Source organism: Phascolarctos cinereus, unplaced genomic scaffold (assembly GCF_003287225.1).
Source record: "Phascolarctos cinereus isolate Bilbo 61053 unplaced genomic scaffold, phaCin_HiC Scaffold_5;HRSCAF=322, whole genome shotgun sequence".
Classification (NCBI taxonomy): Eukaryota; Metazoa; Chordata; class Mammalia; order Diprotodontia; family Phascolarctidae; genus Phascolarctos; species Phascolarctos cinereus.
This window is the reverse complement of record NW_027555958.1, coordinates 61256212-61271933: the sequence shown is the minus strand read 5'-3', so window position 1 is coordinate 61271933 and position 15722 is coordinate 61256212. Positions and strand designations below refer to the sequence as shown.

At 36.9% G+C, this 15722-nt stretch overlaps 1 protein-coding gene across 1 annotated transcript in view; it reads right to left on the bottom strand.

Annotated features, from left to right (window-relative positions):
• Positions 1-3621: 3621 nt before the first annotated feature.
• The window catches only part of VAV3 (vav guanine nucleotide exchange factor 3), a 450109-nt gene continuing 438008 nt past the window's right edge, over positions 3622-15722 (bottom strand). The window contains exons 26-27 of the mRNA XM_021000329.2: positions 8926-9077; positions 3622-6081 (exon numbers count right to left, since the gene is read on the bottom strand). Of these exons, the coding sequence (XP_020855988.1) occupies positions 6040-6081; positions 8926-9077 (194 nt within the window). The 3' untranslated portion in view covers positions 3622-6039. The remainder of the gene's footprint in view (positions 6082-8925; positions 9078-15722) is intronic.

The following is a 15722-nucleotide window of genomic DNA, read 5'->3' as shown; positions in this document are numbered from 1 at the left end:
TTGCTTAGAATACAATCCTATTCAAGGGGGCAGACTAGTCCAGGCACTCTGAAACGCCAGCAAGGGAGCTAGATTATAAATTACACATGCAAGGTGCTCTTGGTAGGAGGAGAGCATCTGTCAATAGTAGCTCATTCCCATATCTATAGTCAGTGGGTGGTGCATGATGCCTGTGAAATATAGTGCTCTGGAAGCAAAGGTCTTGGGATTGCAGCAGACCAGATAAATTCTCAGGCAATTAATTTTATGATGGGTTTGCATCATGACAACAGCCAGTGAGTGCCTAACCAATCAATCCTCCATACCCTGCCTTCCCACTCATGCTACTTCCAATAACACCCACGCACGAACAAGTGTTAATCTTCATTTAGTGGGAGGGACTGATTTTTTTTTCTCCCTTTGAATGTCCTGGAAACTGGCAGAGTCAAAATTCAGAGAACAAAAGAGCATCTAATTTGTTGAAACCTAAAGGGCAGGAGGAACATGCATGACTGAAAAAAAAGGGGAGCTGCAAATGTAGTGAGAGCAAGGAAACTACAGAGGACTAGCTTAAGCATAGCCCTGGTACACATGAAATATTAAAAAGACTTCTAACTCCAAATCCTGTGCTCACTCTACTATCCCATAACTGTACAAAGTCTATGTGCAAATGAGCTTTCCACTGCTAAAACAAAACTTGACAATTTCATAAATAGATCCCCAATGTCTTAGTGCTGTTTGAAGTTTGAAAATTGCACTATGATTTTTGGGACACAAAATCCAGAATATACTTCAAGAAAGAACATGAAATACTGATATTTGGTCAACTATACTGGATCTTTTATGAGTTTGAATTTTATGACAGATAATTAAACGTGATGTCAAAAAATAATAATTGATATACATATATATCATTGATATATATCAATATATCCTATATATGTATGTGTGTGTATATACATATATATAAAAGCATTTATATAATGCATATATATATATATATATATATATATATATATATATTAAAGCACTGATATAATGCTTTAAGGTTTACAAAACTCTTTGTGTATATTTTCTCATTTGATCCTCAGAGCCCCCTGTGGAGTGTTATTATCCTAATCTCCTAGATAAGTAAACTGAAAAACTATTGGGAAGACTTTATTGGAAAGAATGGGCTTCTGGAGACTATCACATTAGATAAGTCCAGTATAATGATGAATATTAAATACATGCACATCCTTTAGAATGAATAAAGTAGAAGATTGTCCCTCTTTTAAGATTTCTATTAATTCAACCATATTTTATATCATATGGTCTAATAATTTATTATTTTCTGATGCTAAAGCTATTCATATGATGAAAAATATTTAAAGGCTTTTAGTTTCCATGAAAGGAAATAGAGTCTCTTTTAGTCTATTGCTAGGTGTCTTAATTCTGACTAAATTTTTCATCTTACATTATTAAGACTATTATTAGCTACTCAAAAAAGTTCAGCCTAATTATTTGCACAGGAAACAAGTAGATGAACATCTATTGTCCATATTGGTTGAGATTATAGAACTTTCCCATCAGTATATCTAGATATTGATGTACATATATAAAAGTTAATATTATATATGTGTGTATGTATACATATGCACACATTATATATGTGTACATATACCTAGCATATATGTGTACGTGTGTGTGTATACACACACACACACACACACACACACACACATATATATATGTACACACAGATCTGGAATGTCTTTGGAGAATTGCGTGATTCCTTCAATGACCCTACACTTCTCCCTGAAACAAGGGACCATCTCTCTCCCTCTCTCTCTCTCTCTCTCTCTCTTTCTTTTTTAACATTAACATTTGGCTAGGGATATTGCATGACTGTGAGTCAATGAAATAACACAACCTCTTAAGACATAAAATTGAGTTTGTCCAAAAGGAAATGGGGAAGTGCATAATGGGTAGGAATAGGCTGCAACACAACTGACTCAAGGAATCATGCAAAAGAAGTGACTTGAAAGATATCACTAGAATAATGCATGGCCATAAACAACACAGAACAGACCTCTAGATTGGTCACATAATGAATGAAAGGGATTCAGAGCCACCATGTTCCATCAATAGCAAGGCAATGTCAAGACTAGAGAAAATTAGGTGGATCCCCTGTGACAGATTTGTGGGAGGAACACAGCAAGAATCCCACAGGATGAAATGACAATAGGATGGGATCTATATTATCATAGCAAGTACACATATTGATTAGATCATAGATCTATCATATAAAGAACTATCTGTTACTCAGGCCTCCTAAAAATAGGATCTCTCCTTCATCAGTTTAATTTGCTCATTTCAGTGGTTTGGCTTATACTTTCCAAGCAATTCATAAAACTACTTTTTAAAGCATATATCCTCTTGAAAATAGTCTCTGCTTTATTAAAAAAGGACTGACCTTTGGGCAGGGTAGGTCGAGAATATGTGACAGACAGGTTGCGAATTCTACCACTTGGATTTTGATTGTTTGGAATTCTATCCTTTATCAAGTATTTCTCAGCTAGAGAACTGAACAACGCTCAGGGAAGTATTCCTCCACTGCCCCCACTGCAACTACCAAGATTATTGTTAGCAGAGAAATTTTCTACTTTATACCTTACTTCATCTTCTACCAGACATACACATGCTTACCTTCTTTTTATTTTGATACATGTGATATGTTGTTCCCAGCTGATAAATTGCTAAAGTACTGAGAAAAAAAAATGGTTAAAATAAGGGCCTTGGGCCAAATTATTTCTTTAAGATTTGTATGGCATGCCATAATGGATAGAGGACTTGACACAGAGTAAGAAAAACTTGGGTTTGAAAACTGCCTAAACACTTACCAGCTACATAACCCATTGACAATGGACTGAATCATACTGGGCCTCAATTTTCACATCTGTAAAATAGAGTTAATACCTGTGATATCTACCAAACAAGGCTGCTCAGGGTCTCAAATGAGGCAAGCTTTTCCAATTAAAGTCCTACATAAATGTCCATTATTTAAATTAGTACAATCCACTGTGAGGCATGTAATGTTGAATGTACAACCAGGAATACCAGGGTTCAAGGCCTATCTTGCCATTTATCAGCTATGTGATGGTGGGTAAGTCACTTAAATCCAGTACTTTAGAGAATTCTCTAGGACTTATTTAATGTTATAGGTGAGTTGGGATAATAAAAATAATAATAATAGTAATAGTAGTAATACTAATAGCATTTATATAGTGCTTTAAAGGTTTGCAAAACATTATACAAATAGTATTTTATCTTCATGACTACCCTGGGAGATAGGCGACATTATTAGCTCTATTTTACAGATGAGTAAACTGAGACAAAGAGGTGGTCAGGGTCACATAGCTAGTAAGTGTCTAAGGCAGGATACTGACTCAGGTCTTTCTGACTCCAAGTCCAATTTTCTATCCAGTGTACCACCTGAATTGATGGAAAAGTCCCTGTAATGAGAGTATTCCCACACTGATGAAATCATAGCACCTTCTTATTTCTTCATTTGTTGCCATTGCCAACTTTTAGAAGTTTAGAATGGACCTTTCACCCCCCCCCCATGCAATAGAAAGGCAGTTAAAACTGAGGACAATTAGCTTAATACAAGTTGTAACTACTTTATTATATCGACATATTTACAAAATATTACAAACTTTTAAGCACTACTGATGAGATTTACGGTGTGACAGCAAGAGCTGCATCCAGGCAAGACAAAAGCACAGGGGAAGCAGTGACTGGTGACTCGATAGCCTGGAGTCATGTCTTTGGTATTAGAAATGCATGTGAATCTGCAGCATTTAACTTTTCCAATACAGGGCATTCAACACAGACAAAGAAGGGTGCAACCGGTATCTTATGAAAAACGGGGTCCCAGCACGGTTTAATACCCCAGTCTTCTGGGCAAGTTTCCACACGGGCAAAATGAAAAAAGAAGAGCAGAGGTTGGTTTTAAGAAGTGGGCCAACTTGCCGAAAGAAGCCCATGCCAAAACCTGGGACCCATATGCTCCGTTGCTCCCTCTACCACAACGCTCTGCTGAGAGTGAAACGAAGACACACCATTGACCCGTGGTGGTGGCTGATGCTACATTAGGCATCACAGAACATGGTTGAAGAAAACATCCTGCCAGGTAATTTTACTGTACGAATCATCTTACAAAATACAGTCTAGTGCTCATGTCCACATTGACAAATACACGAACTGGTGCCATCACACAATACTTTTTTTTTTAAACACAATCACAGTTTACATAATTCTGAGGTAAACTTCCTGAATCTATCCTATATGAGAAACTTCAAATCCACCCAGATCAATGCATCTCTTTCAGTGTGCACAGGGTTTTCCTACATGTAACTATGGGGGATTACATCATGATTGCTTCATTTCAGAGGTGATCCCAATTTTCTTTTCTGAATGCTCTCAATTAGATTCAGCTAACGCTAAAATATCTACATTCTTTGCAAGAAGCAAATGCTTTCAAAATGTGTATGATGTGGTCCTCTTTATCCAAATAACAAGAGATAGGTAGAATCTGGTAACAAGAGGGATATGTGTGTGTGTGTGTATACATATACACACATGTGTATATACTTACAGACACATATGTGCGCATTTGTAGATGCACATATGTGTCTGTAAATATATACATATGTATATACACACACATATATATGCATATGTACGTATGAACTGACACAGCACCAAAGAATAATCATTTCTATTACCATCATAGAAGAGGTGCAATCAAACCAATAAGCTGACTGTTCTGCCAATCAGTTAATATCATTTAGGTGCCATTGTGTGACCAGAAAGAGCCCCCAAATTGGAAGACAACTGGGAGAAGCCTTGAGCCCCACAGTGAGCTATCCTTGGAAAACCTTGGGTGGGTCTTTGTCTAGTCTTGAAATTCAGAGACATGAATGGGAATGAAAGCCACAGTTACATTGCCCTTCTTCTAGAAACTACAATAGAAGGGTTTGTGCTATTGGCACAAACTTTCAGTCTTTTGAATTGGAAGTAATGGAGGAACAGTGTAATATATGCCCCAGATTTGGGGGAGGGGAAGAGAGAGGGAGAGAGAAAAAAAAAGTCTGTAGGTGGTGTTTGTGAAGAAGTGACATATTTAACAATATAGCCCTTGATCTGGCTCATGTAAACATACACTGTGATCATCTGGCTAGCAGCCACCTACAGATGCTGAGCCAAGTTTTCCTCAGAAACTTCAGTCCAAAGTTGCCACAACCACCTTACAAAATCACAAATAGTTTTCTGGACTTAGTAATAAGGTTCTTTTTTAAAAAAAAAAATTCAGTTTTCAAGAACAATCACTTGCCAAGGCAAGGAGTAAAAAGACATCAGTTCAAACATCTCAAACTCTACACAGAACTGAGAGAAAACTTAGAAGTTTTCACTTGTATTTCTACCAGGAAGATTTGTCAGACAAATGTGTTTGTGATGGAGTAAGTAGCCTCACTTGAAATTTTGAGACAAATGACACTAAACCGTTCCCATAAGTGGCCTATATGACAGAACTCTCATTTTTCTTTGTGCTATGATAGGTAAAAGGCTCTAGTTCTTTGTACCATCAAAGATTTCAATGACTAGGGAAGGGAAGAGGGGTGTGATGAGCCAGGAGTGGGGAGGAGTAAAGGTGCATTAAACATTTACTAATGACTGGCATGGACAATGGCCTGTGAAAGAAAGTGAAAGGAAACATAAAGAAATGTATTTGCTGAGTTCTTCTGGGAAGAGAAGGTTTTGGCTTTTCACTGGTCCCTGATGATGACAGACTGGCAGGTTGTTTCTTGCCCAGCTCTCAGCAAGTCATTAATCTGTCAGTACGAGCATCTTTAGAAATCCCAACATTAAGACTGGAGAAGACAGGAGGAGGAAGGATGTTGATTAGCCAGAAATGCAGCTTTTCAAATACTTCAATCAGTTCATAATGCTTTGTGGATTTTTGTTCATCGCTTGTCCCTGAAATTTCTGGTCCAGACTGCAAAATTAGGATTGAAGTCATTCATCCTCTTCCACATAAGTTGATGGAAACCAGCCCACCTGCAAAGAAAAGCAGCCCAGAGTAACAAAGGGACTTTACATTTGTTTCTTCTTACTTGGCATTCCGAAGTTTTCTGCATACAGTCCGGTATTGCATGGACATGATACTTTAATTAAGCACTATTCTATCCCCACTTGGTAGTTGAGAAGTTTGGGATGGCTAGAGCTGACTGACAAATACAGGAAAGAGGAGAAATAAAGGGAAAAGCAGTTAAAGAGTTTTTCTTTTCCATAAACATGGAAATCAACATATAAATGAACAAACAATGATGTGGTAGCAGCATAGAAAATCATTTCTATTTCCATTACAGAATAGGTTGGAGCAAAGTACTGAGGAAGCTGATCTTTATGTATTCTTCCCCTTGGGGAACTGAGGTAGAGATTGGCAATGCTCATAAAACCTTCACAAAGGGCAGTGGGGCATAACAGATAGGAGGCCAGTCTCTGAGTTATACAGACCTGGGTTCCACTCCTGCCTCTCACATAGAGTACAACCACAAGTGAGTTACTAAATATTGGAGCCCCAGGCAACTCTAAGACAATAAAGGAGTTTCTACACCAGAAATTCCCATACTGATGAAACTATAGGACCGGACTAATGTTAATAGCATAATAAAATGATCCAGTTGAAGGGTTGAGGGGATAAAAATGTTGGGAAGGGGACAATGAATACTGCTAAGAAAGAAAACAATAGACATACCAATAGTATAGTCCAGAATCATTGCCTGTCTCACTACCAAAGAGTGAAAAAGCATAACATCATAGATTTAGTGCTAGGAGGGACCTCAGAGATCATCTAGGCCAGTGTTTCTTAAACTGTAGATTGTGACACCATATGAGTTGGTGAAAAATTTGGCAATAGCAAAAGGTTTCTAAATGTACAACAACCAAAAATTAATTAAAAATCAAACATGTAATGAATCCAGGTTGTTTCTGGAAGTGCTTACCTGTGTTGCATCATGCAATGTCACTGCAGCCCAGGTTTTGAACACAAAGCATGAGCACTTTGCACTGCACACGCCCTCAGGCCATGCAATGCCAACAGTTGGGCAAGTAGAAAAAGTTTAAGAAGCCCAGAATTCTAGTCCACCCCTCTTCCCTCAATTTACAGATGAAAAATCAAGGCCCAGAGACAATAACTGATTTGCCTAATAAAAAACTGAGTAGGTATTAGAATCCATGTTCTCCAGCTCTAAATACAGTGTTCCTTCCATTATACCTTCTTATGGTAAAAGATTTTTTCCCCTTCATCTCTTCTTTTATTTTTCTCTCTCTTTTTCTCCATTTCTCTCCCTTCATATTTTTCTTCCTTTGTATCTTCCTTTCTTCCTTCCTTCTCTCTCTCTCTCTCTCTCTCTCTCTCTCTCTCTCTCTCTCTCTCTCTCTCTCTCTCTCTCTCTCTCTCCCCCCCCCCTCTTTCTTTATCTCATTCAGACTGGAAGGACAGCAAACCTTCATGACCTATAATCCCACTGCTGAACATCATGGAATCTTTAACCTGCTCTGTTTCTGACCAGGGCCAATCTACCCTTCCTTCGGCAACCTAGCAGCCCCACACTGCCAGGGGTTACCATGTTGTCTCCAGACTTCATGCACCCACCTAAATGGCTTTTGCCCCACTGCAGCTCAGAACTCCTGTGCTCAAGAGATGTATAAGCCTCAGCCTCTGCTGCTTCACCACACTCAGCTACTGTGGTGAATTTTAGCTTCATATTTCCCTTCTTATTCTAGCTTGCTGGGTCTGGCAGTTGAAAAAAGGGAGAACTACAGGTAGTGACAGGTATTTTCAGAAGTTACTCAGAGTTAGGTAGCAATAAAACCTCAGTTATCTTTATCAGTAAAAATGGTTGAGTCACCAATGCATGGAGAATTAATTATACCTGACCCTTTGGCAGGGGTGGAGTTGAAGGGCCCAGGGCTATAATAGTTCAGCAACCTGTTGACAGGAATTCTGTTGGGAAAGTCTAACCATAAAAGTATTAAATGATTGGACTTGTCCCCTGGACTTAAAAGTGCCCTGGATTGTGCACCATTTATTTCTATGACTAGTTAAATCAACACCTTTCCCAAATCCAAACAACTAGAGAACTTGCAAATTTTACACTTTACTTTGATCAGAGACAAATGGCAAGAAACATGGCTTGGTCAACAATTTACTCATCAAAATACTGTCTGAATTCATTACTGAACCACCACAGATTCATCTCAAACTATAATTTCTTTTTAATCTCTGACTTTCTGTGATCTCTGATAATAAATTTGTAAGCTCCTCAAAGACAGTTGCTATTTTCCTTATCTTTACATCCCTCTAAGTGCCAAGTAGGTTGCTTTGTACATAGTAAGTGTTTCATAAATGTTTTTTTTAAGTGGATGAACAATGAATGAATTATTTTTGTAATCAAGGCCTTGATCACTGCAAGACATAGAAGTACTTTCTGATTCATCTAAGAAATAGCGAATTATGATGAGTCAATTTAGTATTAAGTATATGTATACTTTTTAAAACCATTAAGCAAATACAAGGAAGACTTGGGTTCAAGAGATCTCTGACACACACTGGCTGTGTGACCTTGGGCAAGTCATTTAACATTTTAGTGCTATCGGCATTTCTAAGACTATAAGTTTCAGAGAAAGTGCCTACCTGAATTGGTACAGAGAGTTTTCTTATGTGGGAATTCCTAATGCCAGCAAAATAACAACATAAATCCTTATCACCATTCCTATTATATAGAAATCAACCAGGCTGCTTCATTTCCCGGTCATTTTGAATAAATAAATATATTATGTTTATAAAGGCATTATGACATAAAAATCAAATAAGTGAGATGAAGTCAATGGACTCACCCTTCCATTTGCTTCTCCCCTCCACCAGCCATTTACACTCATTTTTGTGTAAATTTTCACCATGTCACCTTTGGACAAAGACAGCTCTCTCATGTCTCTCGCACAAAAGTCATATCGTGCAATAGCTATGCCCAGAACTTTGGGGCTCAACACTGCCGGAAACACAGAAATTCAACATTAGCCTGCCCTTCACAAACCAGTGGTCCCAGTGAAAATAAATATAATTACAATTAAAATGCAAACCAGCCACTATACAGTGTGGGCCTTTCATCAAAAAAAAAACTAGTGATAAGAATACAAAAACTTGGAATCAAGATTAAGGTTTCAACCAGCTTCAGGTTTGAGTCTGAGAAAATTAAAATAGTAACACGGAATTACCTTTGTCTGAAAGACCCAAAGTATTCCAGTGCAATGCATTCTAATGTGTTATAGGAAAGGATGTTTTCAAATGAGTACCAATTTTAGGTGGGTTGTGTGTATATATGTGATATATAGATATGTAGATATATAGATATATAGATATAGATATATTATATATTATATATATATATACACATATGCATGCATAGAAATAGATATACTTGTAAGTATATATACATGTATATGTGTGTATACATTTTAATGACCCGATTAATTTATTAGGAAATCATTCAAATCTGAAGTCATTAGAGCTTTGATTTCTGCTGAGGGTAAATGAATCCATTTCCAATCAGGAAGCATCCAATGAAAATGGCCAAATAACCCCTTTGAACTAACATTAGAACCAACTAAGTATCGCCTTTGACGGTTAGAATCAATGTCATGAACCACTACTATTTGAACATCATTTGTGCTGCTTCCCCTTTGAAAGCATTTTGGAATATGTTTAGCCTCTGTTCCACCAGTAATATGGCTTCTACTAGAAAGTTTTGAAACAGACCTCATATGGGAAAAAAAAATACATAGGAGACTCCTAAAGGGTTTCTTTATCCCAAATTGAGGTCATCTCACACTACTGAGACATGCTAATGGATACATGGAAACAAGGCATCATTTCTGACATTTTAGTACATCTAAAGTTATGTTTGGGGTGATGAGAAGGGGAAAAGATGGACCTAAAATCATTCCTTTTCTCAATTTGTCCTTGTTCATAAAAAAACAAATCTACTTTCAAGCCACCCAAGTCTGCCTATGAATGGAGCTTCATAATACATTTCTAATAATTTCTCTACCTGCTACTTTCTAGCATTATATAAAGGGCCCCCAATTACACTCAGCAATTCTCAGAATTGTTCCCCTGAAGTTGGTGGGATTTTATAACCCCAGATTGGGTTTGAAAAGAATAACAACTCCAGTTTAAGACAAAAAGACAAATGGGAAACGTCACAGGTCTATATTTTTGAGACTTCCCCTGCCCAGACAGTAACAATTATGCTTTATATAACAGTGGAGAAATTCTCCCACTTCATTACACTGAAAGAGAATCTGAACTATTTTTCATTTCTGTAGCTATAGAAATTTCTACAATCTCCAGATATGTCTAAAGTGATAAATAAACAGCAATATTGTACCTTTCAGAACTATGTGAAGGCAAATGTGTATATATATATATATATAATGTATGTATATGTATGTATATATATATATGTGTATATATATTATATATGTTATTTTCTTTTACTGCACCATTTATACGTAGCCATAATGGCATTTATGCTGTAATCTGTCATACATTATTGGTGCACTGCTCTTGGGCCAAGGTAAAATTCTGAAGAAAAATAGTTGCCCATTAGTTCAATGGGTGACCTTTGACAGGTCACTGAACATCTCTGAGATTCAGTTTTGTCACCTGTAAAATGAATGAGTTGGCCCACATGATCTCTAAAGTCCCTTCTCATTTTAAATAACTGTGATTCTCTGGGGTACCATGCTTGACTTAACAAGGGGGAGGGAGTGGAAAACATTTGATTTATATATAAATTTACTTGCCTAGATGTCAACTAAGCTACCATTCAGTACTCTTGTCATACCATAAATCAAAGCTATAACTTGCCTTTTGTCAGTTTATTATCTACAGAAATGATGGACAACATCCATTCTTTCCATGAAACATGGACTAAGAACTCAAATGATAGGAGAAAAAGATGTTAACAATGATTGAGGCTCTGCATGCATTTTTTTCCCCATGGGTGAACAGAAACATTAAATCTAGAAATCAAAATCATTATCCTAAGAATATTACATCTTCACACTGTCCCCAAACAAACTGATTATGTCTCAACTTCCCAACCTTTATACCTTCAGACCACCTCTCCTCCCTCCTAAAACCACCCCCACAACCCAATGATCACATAGATAATAATTAGAAATGTCATACTGGAGAAAATAATATTTTTAAAAAAAAAAACAGAAGAGTAAAATATCATGACAGATTGTTTATGCCAAAAAGAAGAACAAATAAGGTAATAACAAAACTCTACAGACTGGACATACAAAGATGTATCCTTATGAGTTGCTGTGCATGGAAACCAAAATATTTTCATTGTGAAACAAAAGCAAATTGAGAAGAATTATAAAAGTGGTAAAGCAGTACCTGACCAGAAAGGAGTGGAAGAAGGGGGAACAAAGCTGTAGTCTGGAGGAGGAGTTACAAAAGAAAACCCACAGAACAAAGAAGGGGCTTAGAGGAAAAAAAGAAAGAAAAAGAGAGAAGCAAAATAACATTTAAGTATTGTCAGAATATCTTAATAATGATATTTTAAATTATCTTCAAAACAAGGAAACACACATTGTCATTTCAGGCCACCTGGAAACAAGATGAACCATAGCAAGTTCCTACAGACTGCTGTAATCTCATCATCTCTTTCTTTCCCCACTGACCATTGAAAACTACTACTTTCAAAATACCAACTAGGTCAAATATTTATATTTTCATTTTGTAGGAAATAAACAGAGGGATTCAAAATTCCCCATCAGTATACACATCCACATCCACATCCACATAAACACACACACAGACACCCTTTTTGGGGTCATTTTTTTAAAGCCCACATCTCTGGGGAAATTCTACCCTTGATGTGTGTTTATACCATTCTGATTAATATCAACAAACATGGCATTTGTACATGATCCCCTAATAGATAGTACTAATAGTCTTTGAGCTTCTGATGCTAGCAGAAAAGAACTCCATTTCACACTAATGGGAAAAAGCAAGAATGGAGATAGATAGATAGATAGATTAGATAGATAGATAGACAGACAGACAGACAGACAGACAGACAGACAGACAGACAGACAGATAGATAGATAGATAGATAGATAGATAGATAGATAGATAGATATGAAACTTTACTGGAAATGTCTAGAAAGTAAGTCAGACAGGAGTTGACTGGCTGGGAGAAGAGTCAAAGAATAACTCTTCCTGAAACCTTCTAGACCTTGGAACCGTATAGGCCTCAGATACCATGAAATGTTTCTCGTAAGATCAGTAGATTTTGCTCATTCTTTAAATTTTCTCTCTTTACATTTGGCTTAATTTGAAATACATCCTTATTAATTAATTTCCAAGAAACAGCAAGATACAATGGAAAAAGTATTAAATTTGGAGTCAGGTAAGATCTGGGTTTAAATCTTGTCTCAGACACTTGTTAGGTGATGTTGAGGAAATAATCCCTCTGAAACTCAAATCTCCTCGATTATAACTCCCAGGATTTTTGTGTAATGAAACTATTTCATAAAGTGCTAAAGAAATGGTAGTTACTATCATAGTAGGCCCCAGACTTCTTTTCTATTTCATGTGATCACAAGATAGATGTAGAACTAGAAGGGAACTTTGAGGTCATCTAACCCAATCTCCTCATTTTACAGATGAAGTTTAGAGAAATTAAACAACTTGTCTGGGATCACACGGCTAGCATGAGAGGTAGAATTTTAATGCAGATCTTCCAATGCCTATGAACAATATTCCACACTATATTTCCTTCCAATGTGCTACATTATTTATATCTACTTTTTTTTTTTAGAGCTAAGTGGAATAGTGGGTAGAGCACTGAACGTGAAATCAGTAAGTCGTGAATTCAAATCCAACCTTAGATTCTTACTAGCTGTACAACCCTTAGCAAGTCACTAAATCTCTCTGCCTAAGGTTCTTCATATATAAAAAGGGGATAATAACAGCACCTTCCTCCCTTGCCATGACTGTCATAAGGATAAAATGAGCTAACATTAGTAAAATACTTTACAAACATTAAAGCCTCATATAAATGCTAGCTATTATTATTGCTATTTTTAATCATTATCATCTTTATTATTAACCCCCCACTAAATTCTTCCTCTGATGCCTCACCATGGTATATCCATGACACCAGAGTCTCAAAGACTATTCTAGAAGAATGCAAGTGAAGGGAGGGCAGTTGTTCTTGGAACAACTGATTTCTGCTCCCAATTCAACCGATGCAGTGGCAGAAAATAATGAAATTGCAACAAGGTGTTAAACTAACGGTAATGATACTCCATTTTGTGTTGTCCTGTTTCTAGGCATGAACAAGCTCTCTGATAAAATTGGAAGGGAAGCTAGGAATCGATTGGCTGACTGAAAACTGGCCATACCCCACTGGAGGCCCTTAAATAGCTAAGTCTTTCAGTCCTGGAATGAGAAGATGTGGTACCAGAGTCCAAGGAAGTCCAGGCCAGGATACCAATCCTGCCAAGCCTTCCAAATACAGCAGTCTTAATGTGGCGGCAATGAGTAGGGCTCCAATGATTATATCCCTGGCATCCAATGAGCAGCTTAGCTAATTTCAGAAAGGCCCAGCAGCAGTTTCAGCCAAAGGGATATAGGTTTTTTCAGTGATGGAAGTCTTAGAGGAGTTATGAATTTGTTGGTGGAAGAGTGTTGTTGTTCAGTAGTTTCAGTCATGTCTGACTTCATGATTCCATGTGGGGTTTTCTTGGCAAAGATACTAGAGTCGTTGGCAATTCCTTTTTACAGATGAGGAAACTGAGGCAAACACGATTAAGTGACTTGCCCAGGATCACACAGCTACTAAGTGTCTAAGGTCAAATTTGAACTTGGGAAGAGGAGTCTTTCTGACTCCAGGCCCAGGCCTCTATCCACTGCACCATCTAGCTGTCCTTGGAAAGGAGTACTCACAGTTGGAATAAATCAATATTCATTAAAATATTTTCATTTACATTAAATTACCAATAATCTTATTACTAGAGTGTAAACTCCATAAGACTCATACTAATGTCTTATTAAATCTTTACATCTCCTCCTACCACTTAGAAGTTCCTTTGCGCATAGTAAGAACTTAATAAGTATGCATTGAATTGAATTATTAGAATCATTTTTTTTGAACAGTAGCACATGCTATTACTACCTTTTTTAAACTCTCTATTATCATGGAGCATAAGTAATTTTAATTACACTGACACCAAGATATATCTACTTCCAGACAGATGCTGTCTCTTTTTTAATGAGAAAATGGCACACATCTAACTTTTTAACTGACAGAAAAGTTGGCACTTGGGTTGACACCAGACATCTGTGAGAGGCAGAATTGTGAAGCCCTCATGCCACACATGACTTTTGGCTGCTATTTTGAATTTTCTCCTTGAGCTGCTTTCCAAACTTCTATCTTTCAGTGTATCCCTGGGAATTTTGCATCCGCAGAGTAATAAAAAGACTATATTTCCCCCAAGTTACTAATGATGACTATTTAAGTCAAGAGCCTAAAGTGTAACAAGAGATAACTAAAATTGTCTCAGGGGATGAGGGATAAGGAGCCAGTGAAAATACAATTAAATGTGATTTATGTGATCTTAAAAACAGGCAGATATATTAAAGCAGATGACCTTTCTTGGTTCTGAAAATCATTTACATCCCTAAACTAATTTGTTTAATAATTTGATGGAAGATTTGCACTGATAACTCCAAATAAATAATTTTAGTATGCTACCTCCTGGTTCTCAGAACTGCAGCTGGGTTTCTACAGATAACTTTTTCCAGTCTTTGACCCTTTGCTGTCTTTTCTCTACTTCATTTCCCACTGTGAACTGATCCTGTCTCATAATTTCAATAAATCATCTCTGCTTGATCCTTTTATTAAAAGTCTTATTGATGTGTTTAGTTTTTATATTACAAATACTCACCAATTATTCCCATTTTGTGAGAGGTGTCTTGTAACAAAGTAAAACTAATGACACAGTGACCTCATCTGAAAGTGCCTACAACATTCCACATGCGTAGCACACACTCCCCCAACTCTGTGTTTTTCTAAATGACCAAAAATCTGTTTTCTGTCACTCCCATTCCCCACTCCATTGGAAAAAAGAAAAGAAAAACAAATTTCTTATAGCAAATATGCGTAGTCAAACAAAACAAATTCTCTCAATAGCTATATATAAATACACACACATATATGCATATATGTATGTATATACACACATATATGTGTATTTCCCATTCTGCACTCTAACCAAGAAAATTTAAAAAGAAACTAATAAAATTATTTGTTTGATTCTCAAAGCACACTGAGAGTACTGATTGAAATCTGTCTTAATTATTCTTTCTGGATGGAAACACAGCCAAATGAAGAACAAATCCCTGAAGCACTATCACAATTTAAATAGCAGTTAGTTCAAACTACAGCTATATAAAAATCTCAACTCTGATCTCAAGTTCTCTAACAGCCATCAGGACATTGCCCCTTGGGCATCCTGCTCTCACTCAGAGTTAATGCTCCCCACAACCTAAGTGGCCACAACCTGTCCTCCATTGTTTTTGTTAGTAATGCTACCTTCTGCTTCCTCACTTA